At 38.1% G+C, this 10,414-nt stretch overlaps 1 protein-coding gene across 1 annotated transcript in view; it reads left to right on the top strand.

The window, feature by feature from the left end:
• Positions 1-10,414, top strand: part of col12a1b (collagen, type XII, alpha 1b) — a 158,413-nt gene continuing 147,999 nt past the window's right edge. Inside the window, exons 1-4 of the mRNA XM_062436907.1 lie at positions 1-100; positions 4,653-4,769; positions 7,354-7,497; positions 9,411-9,470. Of these exons, the coding sequence (XP_062292891.1) occupies positions 22-100; positions 4,653-4,769; positions 7,354-7,497; positions 9,411-9,470 (400 nt within the window). The 5' untranslated portion in view covers positions 1-21. The remainder of the gene's footprint in view (positions 101-4,652; positions 4,770-7,353; positions 7,498-9,410; positions 9,471-10,414) is intronic.

Below are 10,414 nucleotides of genomic sequence, written 5' to 3'. Positions count from 1 at the left end.
GCTGAGCCAGAGGAGCTGAAGATGAAGAGCAGTCTGTCTCTGGCGGCGGCTGCCTTCCTGGCACTAATGCTGCTGTCCTCCTCTCAGGCCCAGGACCAAGGTAAAGCCTCCTCCTCCTTTTCCTCCTCATCCTCCTCCCATTCTCCCCCTCCTCCTCCTCCTCCTTCTCCTCTCACTTTGATCCAACACATCTGACTTCAACTCCTCTCACCTCTGTCTTTTTCTTCTGCCTGCAATGTGTAGCTGCATATTTAGTCTGAATAAAAAAAATCACATAGAGAAAGCAATGTGTGTGTTTGTGAAATGATTTATTTAACTGATAATTTGCCTTTTCAGCCTCCCTTCAACGTTTGATCCCCCCCTCCCCCTCCCACTCTAATAATTCATGACTTCCTTTCTAGGAGAAAACCAGTCTCCGCTTCAAATATCTGGTTTGAATTTATGGATAGGAGCTTCTTTTTTTTTTTTTTTTTCAAAACCAGTAGCAGTAAGAGATGAATGTCACTTGCTCAAAGCTGTGATGTGGCTGCAAGTTAAAAGTATGATACAATCTGGTCTCCAGGTGCAACCCATTTTGTTAGAAAAGCTCAATTATTGTGCTTTTCTCTCTAAAAGTAATGCACTTTAAACACTTTGTTGCTTCTTTTATGCCACAAATTCACTTATGTCAGTCTAGAAAGAGAAGTAATCTATTTTAAAAGTTATATTTAAGTTAACGTAAACTAGAAAAAGCACATATTTTAGCCTCGACTGCATCCCATGTGAGGCTTTAGAGCTGTAATAAATGCCCATCTGTTGGATAAGTAGGACAACTTTTCCTCCTCAGACAGATGTAGTTTGATGTTTTTTGCACCAGGAGGGGCCCTTGCTCAACTCTCCTACTATCTATACTGTAGCCTACATTAATCCTGTTAAAAAAAAAAAAGAAAAAGAAAAAAGAAAAGAAAAGAAAAACCCAGACGGCGCGTGGCCAAGTTTCCTCCCTACGTCTTTCTCCTGATGGAACGGAAAGACAAAATATGAGTTTCACATTATTTTCCAGAGATTTTTAGAGGTTAGGAGAGGAGAAAATCTGCTCTTCTGTGCCTCTGGATATTCTCTCAAAAATATAACCAAAAAGAAGGAGAGAGTGCAGTAAAATTTGATTGGATCATAGAGGGAGAATCCTTCTTTTCTCTGCTTCCAGGAGAGATTCTGACCTCCTGTGACCCCCCCCCCCCCCCCCCCCCGCGCCCCCCCCCCCCCCCCCCCCCCCCCCCCCCCCCCCCAATCTCCTCCTTTAACGTCCCAGCTGGGGCCCTCGCTGCCTCTCCACAGGTCACCAGATCTTAACGGGTCGTATATATTCTACCGTTTGGAATAGTTTGACATGTCAGGGCCAGATTGAAAGGCTCGAAACACCTTGAAGAGAAAAAAAGACTCCGGACAGCGAGGGCTCGTCTGCAATGCTGCTGTCACATTTTAAGTGACAGAAGTTGCAAATAAAAGCAGATGGAAGGAAAAAAAACCCGCTAAGAAAAAACCTTGAAAGTCTGAATGTGAGAAGAGGATGATGCATGTGTGTGTGTGTGTGTGTTTGACTGTGTGTGTGTGTGTGTGTTTGACTGTGTGATGGCTGAGATGAGATGTTGTGGGTTTTTTTGTGGGTAGTTTTATTTTTTGGCCGTTTGGAAACAGAAGCAGCTCAACCGCAGCCCGTGAATTGACTCATCAGGTTGGTAGTTCCTCCATTTTTGCCGTCCTGTAATCTTCCCGGTCAAGCCTTGAACAGGTCAACTGGACATGAGTCTCGGCTTCACGACAATATTTTCCAATGATATTCTTCACTCCAACACTAAACTGGTTGGTGGTCTAGAATGAAATAAAGGCGTAGAGAGAAAAAGAGAGAGAGAGCGTGTCTTTAAACTCTAGCTAGATTATGTCTGATATGATTTATCTACCTTATGTATCTTCGGGTAATTTGTGTTTCCGCAGTTCTTCCGGAGAATCTGTGCAGCTGCAAAGCTTCATGAAATCAGTACAAACTCTGGAGCTCAGATTACTTGCTTGCGAATATGTGAAGTAAACGTTCCTCCAGCATGAAAAGATTAAGATTTGGACGCATAGTTTCCACCTTGAATGTTACATAATGTTTCATTTAGGCAAGTGGAAGTTTGTTTAAAGGCTTTGGATAGATTCATAAAGAAAGAAACATCTCATAAACTCTCAAAAAACATCCAGTACTCTGGATAAATACTTATTTTATTGATACTGGCAATACTAAGTCTAGTTATCTTGTTAGATGGACTAATACCAAAAAGAAGATGGATTTGTCTCATTCTACATCTCTTATTATCAAAGAGTAGATAAAATGTCTTTTTGATTCTGGATTGGGAACACACAATAGGATTTTTGTTATTTACAGCTATAAAGACAGAGAATAGCAGAATGAAATACTTAATGTTTCATTCAGTGTAATGATCTGGAATCTGGTATCAAAATTTAGAGCTGCAGCAAACTTCTTGTAGTTTGAGAGTTCAATGCAGGCCATTTTATCTCTGCTCATCTTCCCCCTTGAAACCAAACTTCACCCCCAAATTTGAATGTAAACATACTTATGTTTTTGCATTACATACTCTTAGGTTGTCCTTTCTTGCTGGAGAAACACATTGTTCGTTAGTTACACCTGAAGGCGTCGAGCTCATTCAGAACTAGGCTGTTAGTTACAGACTTTAACTCATCGAATAATGAAGTTACTTTAAATCGTGTAAATTGATATTTTAGGTATTTTAAACACTTATTAAGATTAAAAACACTTTACGCCAAGTAGGCAACATAAACACCTGTGTATTATATCATTATAGCAAGCTAGATATTCAGGAAGCATTTTATCTGCGTTCGTGTTTAATCTAGATTTCCACGCCAACCTGAAGAATATCATTTTAAAATATTAAAGATAAAAACATAACCTGTGGTCCCTTCGTGTACATGGAAACTTTTTGTTTTCGTTGCCCCAAGTTGTTGCTAACAACTTTTCATGTACACATGCATGACACCTCCATGTCAGAGATCACCATCTGAACACTTTATCCTGTGTGCACTTTTATCGTGTTTTGTTGGTTTACGTCACAAAGACCAGTGGTTCTTAATTTATGATCCAGATCCTTAAAAAAAAAGATTTCTGGGTGTTTTAACTTTCTGCTAAAAGAGAAAGAGACAACACTTGGGATCTGGAGATAAAATATTTTAAGAACCTCTGGTGCAGATTTTTGGGAAACGTGACCAGAAAAAAGACGTACACGTGTCTTCAGTGATGCGGCGTAATCTTTTATGAGGTTTGCAATGGAGATGGTGAAAGTGATCAATCAGATCTTTATCCATTGTATAATCAATAAAGCACAATATGATCAGTTTTGTGTGTTTTTGTCAATTCAACGTCACTGGAGTTGGATTGAGGTCATGGACCGTCTGCTGGTCGTCAGCCGGTCCATGTTGTAGTACTTTAATATCCTGCTGGTTATCAGTCAAAGTGACCAGTATGGAAGTAAAGAAATGCCCAATACGTGATAATAATGATTTTACAAGCAATTAACTACCTGAATTTGAAATGTATCTACTAATGAAATTTAAATGCCCTTAAATTTATAGCATAGCAAATTTATAGCATTTTTAAACCATCTGTTTGAATCTATGTTTACTTAAATTCCAGATGGTGATTTATTGATTTATTCTTAAAATTCAGTCAGAAAATGTAATCGTCAAATAATTAAGAAACTGAAATTAAGTTGCTCAGATTCGATTTGCCATAATAGGATTAAACATTTCAGTAAAGTAGAATTTTTTGGGTCTTGGGACTGAGCGAACAAACCTGATTGGACAGAGGTTTAATCAGTTCCATTAAGGCCCCATAAAGATTGATTATCCTCGGTAGTCCAGATGTCCAATTTTGAGTTTGCCATCCTCAATTTTAGGGTTAAACTTTCACCAATCCAATATGAGCAACTTGGTTTTTATAGATTCGTCTTCTTAAGATTTAAGATTCACATACAAAAAACGACTAGTTCAGTCTCAGAAACATCAATACAATCTTTTTAAATACTGAATCCGAAAGATATTGAATGTTTTAAAGCACAAACATTAGAACAAAAACTTAATTGAGGGGAATTCAAACCCTCTCAGTTCAGTGTAAAAATATTACAATGCTATATATTCAGTGGTAAATGGTAAATTCAGTAGTGGTTAAATTTCACAAGTGTGTATTTAGTTGCTTATAAATTCAAATGGACTTTTCTTTGCTTCCACAAACATGGTCACAACCACAATTAATCTTCCCGCCCTGTTTGTTTTTCCTTCTTGAATGTCCTAAACTGTAGGAAGGTAGTGTCGTGTTGTTCTGTTGTGTTTGTTGTCTCAGTTTGTTGTTTGCTTGAGTTGTTGACTGTGGCCACTGGCCACACGAGCTCAAACGGAGGTCATTTTTTTCCCCCCAACAAAATGGCTTTCCTCACATCTGTAGTTTGGTTTTGTCTTGTGTTGATTGCACCAACAGTGAACTTGTCTAACTTCATCCTGGAAGTGTTGACTGTTGAGAATAATCCATCCATTATCAGCAATGTAATACACTCACCTCCTAAAGCCGCAGGATTAACTGTGCTTTCATTTTCTCTTCACAGTTGACCCTCCATCAGATTTGAGGTTTAAGATTTTAAATGAAAACACAGTGCAAATGATCTGGACCAGACGACAGTCGAGGATACAGGGCTACAGAATACAAGTGACCTCAGACACAGGTGGGTGCTCATTAAACCTGCGAGTTCTGTCCTGCCGAGCCCATAACATTACGAGTGCCATAAAATCTCCAACTCATCACTCCGCCCGGCAAGACTCAACAATCACTGCAATTATATGAAGATTTCTGCAGACACATGTTTGGCTCCCGGAGCTCTAATGATAAAAGCGGAGGGAAAAAAAGAAAAACATTATGTTTGGATAAGTGTAATCGTCAGCTGCCAATTCAACTAACACTCCCATGGAAAATTGTCAGTGTTGGTTTAACTCATGAGTGTAGATGTCACATCCACCAGCGTTCACTTAACGGCTTAGATGGTTTTGAAATAAGCTACCTCAACACTTAACTTAAATTACTTCAATTTTATTTTATTAAAGCTGAAAAATCACCCTTGACGTTAAAGATACAGATGGTGACCTTTCTGAAGCTCAATTATATGGCTAAAGGTAAATGTCAACATAATATTGTTCCCCTGTGGTTTGGTTCACTTTTCGAGGTTCGGTCTAGGCGCCTTCGTGCCAATAAAGGTTGGAAACCGATTTATTAAAGTCAAAGTAAAATTGGAGCATCTTTAGCTTCAGTAATGTGATTTACTTCCAAGTGTAATGGAATACGTTGGCTGGGTTTTATGCCACGTTCATGTCATATGGGCGATTGAGAAAGATGAGAAATATTATAGATATAATAACGTTTACGACTTGTAGGCGTTCCCATAATCAGAGTCGGCCAAATAAGGTTTAAAAACACTGTGCACGTACATCCTAACAATATATCCATCAGATTTTGGGTTTCATCCGTATAAATGATGGATTTCCCAATTAGTATTTTCCTGTTGAGAAGACATTTAAGAAACAGCTTCGGTCAAAGATGTTAAAGAACAGGTTAAATGATTGATTGCTCGAGAACGTTGATTAAACATCCTCATTTAGACCATATTTCATTTGGATTTGCAATACTGGCTTTCATCTGAGACATTCGGACGACTGTGTCTTCAGTTGCTTGATTTTCTGGCACGTCCATATTACGAAGTGTCAAGTTGCATATATCTGAGTTTTTAGAAAAGTCAGATTACCAGTCGTAATTATGACTTGGAAGTTGGCGTGAACCTTAATTACAAGCGGGAATCTTATACTGTAACTCTAATAAGACATGGACATGATTGCCTTGTTGTGTTGGGAAGCAGGGGATCAGGATGAATTTAATAAGTTAGACCTCAACCACATTCTTTAGTAAGTTTAAACAAGGTTTTTTCCAGCTAAAATCGACCACCAAAGAAGATATCGCTCTGCTACGTATCTAGCTTCAAGCTAACGGTGAAATGTGGTTTTAGACATGGACATGATTGCCTTGTTGTATTGGGAAGCAGGGATCAGGATGAATTTAATAAATTAGACCTCGACCACATTCTTTAGTAAGTTTAAACAAAGTTTTTTCCAGCTAAAATCGACCACCAAAGAAGATATCGCTCTGCTACGTATTTAGCTTCAAGCTAACGGTGAAATGTGGTTTTAGACTGTATGATGGTTGTGGTTAACTAGTCACTCCACACCACATTTAATTAGATACGTTTATATAACCAGGCTTAAGTTCAAGATGAATATTTTTACATTTTACTACCTTTTCATTCTTCAAAACGACAAAGCCAGGAGCCAGTTAGCACCAGCTGTTTGTAAGTTCAAACTTAAGCTAATTATAAAGTGTTTGGTTTATTTATTGGCATATTTAACTTAAAACCAACTAGTTCATATGAAGAGATTTGTTGTCCGTTAGCTAACTGAATAAGCTAACTGACAGAACCAATGTTAGCGTGTTAAAATACAGTTTGACTCGTTTTGATTGAGTGATTGTATCTGACGTGATATATGATCAAAATGTTGTTAAACAGACTTAAAGTGACCTTTAACAAACTCCAAAATACAACTCAAGTTCAGTCTGTAACATTACGCCAATAATATTAGCGTAAATACCCAATAATGTTGGTCAGATTAGCTTAAATGGGTATTTCCATTGCACTCTTAAATTAAAGAATACTAGTTTAGCTAAAACTTGCGTATTTCCTGTGTTTGCACATTTGTACACACGTTAATTAAGTTTGGTTTATTTGCTAACTTTTGACACACTAGCTGTTTTCCCCTGCTTCAAAAATCTTCATGCTAAACTACACCAACCATGTCTTCCGTCATTAGAAAGCAAATAATACGATAATAAAAAAATCCTTTTATATAATGAAATTTTGAGGGTGATATAATTATCTAATTAAAAAAAGACATTAAAAACCAAATAATACCTGAATAAACACCTATAATCCACCTGATATTAACTCTTAATATTTGAAAATAAGGCATTTTAAGGAATAATTACTCCTGACTTAATGGAGGAATTTCAAGGTTAAAATAATATGTTTTGGTTCATAGAAATGCGGAAAGTTTTCATTAAATCATATTGTTGTTTCTTACACGTCTCTTTCAGTCCTCAGGTCAACAGTTGGAATCAGGTTTTTCTGAGGCCCTGTTTTGACTCTTGGAGAAATGAAGTAATGCAATAGTTTCCTAATGGCTTCCCTCTGACTTTGTGCATTCTTGTAGATGAACCAACAAAAGAATTTAATCTGCCTGCGTCTGCGACTAAGACCTCCATCTCAGACTTGAGTCCAGATGTGGATTATACCGTAACGATAACTGCATACGCCGGATCAGATGAGAGTCTGCCCATCTCCGGCCAGATCACAAGTGAGTCATCGTGTCCCTCAGTGTGTGTGTGTGTGTTTATGTATAAATTAGCACCAGACATTCGACCAAATGCTAGTAAAATTTGTCTGCAGCTGGTCAGTTTTGGCAAGAAGACACCTCGACCTGCTGCAGTCTAAAAACTAAACTGGATGATAGAACAGCTGAAGGTCTCATTCAGAGAGAGTGGACAAAATAACAAGAACTCCTGGCAGTGAAATGCAGTTCAATAAAAAACACCACCTCCGACTTGAGCCTCAACACGGACATTTGATTCTGTTATTTTTCCGCTCCTGAATTGAGCATTTTTCAAGACTTCATATTTTGAAAAGTACAGTACAGTGCAGCTCAGGATGAGAATGATCTGCACAAAATGTTCATGTTGTGTTCAGCTTTTGCAAATTTTGCCACTGATCAAAAGCAATCAGAGAGAGTAGAAAGCCATCTACAATTATTTAACCTCCTCTATTGTAGTATAAACTGCTCCAGAAAAGAGACATGCAATGCAGACAGTGGTCGATGGTACAAATACGTCTATGAGACAGAATAGTAGTTAGATGATGTCTAATTTAAAGGCCATTTTTCAGCTTTGTAGAAATGTGAGAGCTGTGTGTCAGTATAGAGACAGGGAGGAAAATCCATTATTTTATTACCATTTTAAACATAACCAGTCAAATTTAACAAAAATTTAAACAGAGCCATCGCCAGATTTCTGTTATATTATATGTTAACCAAAAAATGGGTCAACAACATGGAAAATTTGAACATCTACATTTCCAAGATAATTGGACAAACTTAATTTGCTGTTGACGATCATGCAATATGATCAAAAACGCCAGAACAGCTTCTTAATGGAAATGCTGTTTCCAAGTCCAAGAATGAAATTCAAACATGAGTCTATTGATTTTCCTTCTTTTTGGAAGCAGTCGTTGATTTTTTTTGGATACACTTTTGTGAAGACAAAGTATGAGAGTAGGTTATTTAGACAGTAAGTAAGGAGCTTTATTATCTACAGTAATTTGCTTCACGACTCACTGCAATAATTTAAAAACAGACAAAGTCACAGCATGAGTTTTAAAGGTGTTTGCAAAACAAAAATCACCTCCAATGGGACCCCAAGTTAAATATAAGGGATCACAAGACAGTTAAAGACATTAAAATGAAGCAAATATATTACTGTTTCAAGTTTTTTAGCTTTTTTTTCATGAGAAATCTTTGGGGGAAATTTTTCAAAGGATTGAACTGCTCACAATTCTCGTCCAAATTAAAGGATCATAACTAGTTTTTGTTTCATTTTAAGGGATTACAAGCCAAAACACATGTAGTTGGTGAAAGTGGCATATGGAGGCAATAGTTTTAATATCCTAACTGGAAAAGACAAGATTCGATGGTAAACTGTACAGAAAATGAGCTGTAGAGGGATTTGGCAGGTTTACAGTGAAGATTATAGTCTAATTTGACATTACATACGGATCGCTAGATGAGTAGTGACCCATATTTCCAGCAGTGCGTGAGGTTTTCATTAATCAACAAGGCAGCAGATTGATGGGTACGCCTGTAATACAGCAAAGATCTTAGAAACTCTCACCACTCTGCAGATTTCTTGGATATCTGTCAGAAAGAATGACATCAGCCTGTTATTATCATTATTAAGGAGCTAGTTTTGCATGTCAGGATCATCAACGAGGAAGATATGTTGCACAACAAACCCTCCGATGAGAGAATAAATCTCATGTATGGAAACAAAAGGCAAGTTTCGTTCCAGTTTGAGAAGTCTTCCATTTGTTGAAGAGAAACAGGGACAGTTACTGGCAGAAAATGGTTCATAACATGACATTAAAAAGAAGAGATGTTTCTTTTGAGGATACATTGTCCCTAACTTTCATAACAACATAACTGTATTGTGTTTTTTCCAGTCGAGTCAAGTGGCAGCTCGAGAGGAACTTCCAAGAAACCAGACGCTTCAGACTCAGTCAGTAAGTCCTTTTGTTCGTTTGTTTTAAATCAAAATGTAATGACGGGATTTTACTTCCTGCAAAGATAATCAGCCGCAATCATTCAAATCGCCGCTATACATCCTCGACTTTTCCACGTTTTGCTCTCAAATTTTTTTTTCTTGGGCGTCATCCATCAAGCTTGAGCTCAGCAGCGAAGGGAGGCTCCTACCACACAACACCCCATTGTATAGCAATAATCAAAATGAGGCCCCCATAAATCTCTGAAGTATTCTGTCATCTGTTTGGTCCCCTGCCGGCCAATTATGCCAATATGGTAGAAGCTGCACATGCTCAGTGCGGGGGTCGTAGGTGGGGAATGAGGCTGCTGTTGGAGCTGAGGGAGCTGAGCTGAGAGGAGCCCAACCCTTAAGTGCTGAGAGAAGTGGAAACCATTACAGATGCTGATTTACAAGAGCGCTGCTGCTGCTGCCTGGCTCGGTTCTGCAGATGATGACGAGCTTGTGCTGATTTTTCCTTCTTTTCATGAGAGTCACGAGGAGGCTCCAAGAAAGAAAGCAGGGCAGTGCAGGAGAGTACTGTACTTCTACTAACAGCAGTACAGTCAGAGGACTAAACAATGAAAAGAATCCAAAAGTCCATGAAATAATGAGGTTGAAACCAAGAGTTACTTTGGGCAAAATTGGCAAAAGTCGAGGTTTTAGGAATTAAGAGAGTAAAACCTGTTAATACATTAAATAGGACGTCAATCCAAGCGGTCAAAGCAGATAGCCGCCCACCTACAGTCTGATTCTGCTCTAGTAGTTTTTCCAAAGTTACAAAGTGAGTGTTTATGTAGGAATGTTCGGTCTTAAAGTGAGTTGTATATATGCTTTCATTCTCTTTCGTCGTTATGATATTTCTATTTTTGTATATTTAAGAGTGTCAGAAACACGCAAAAATGTTGAGACTTATTCAAACTTTCT

The sequence above is a fragment of the Scomber scombrus genome, chromosome 17 (assembly GCF_963691925.1).
Source record: "Scomber scombrus chromosome 17, fScoSco1.1, whole genome shotgun sequence".
NCBI classification, from domain to species: domain Eukaryota; kingdom Metazoa; phylum Chordata; class Actinopteri; order Scombriformes; family Scombridae; genus Scomber; species Scomber scombrus.
This window is presented reverse-complemented; position numbering and strand designations above follow the sequence as displayed.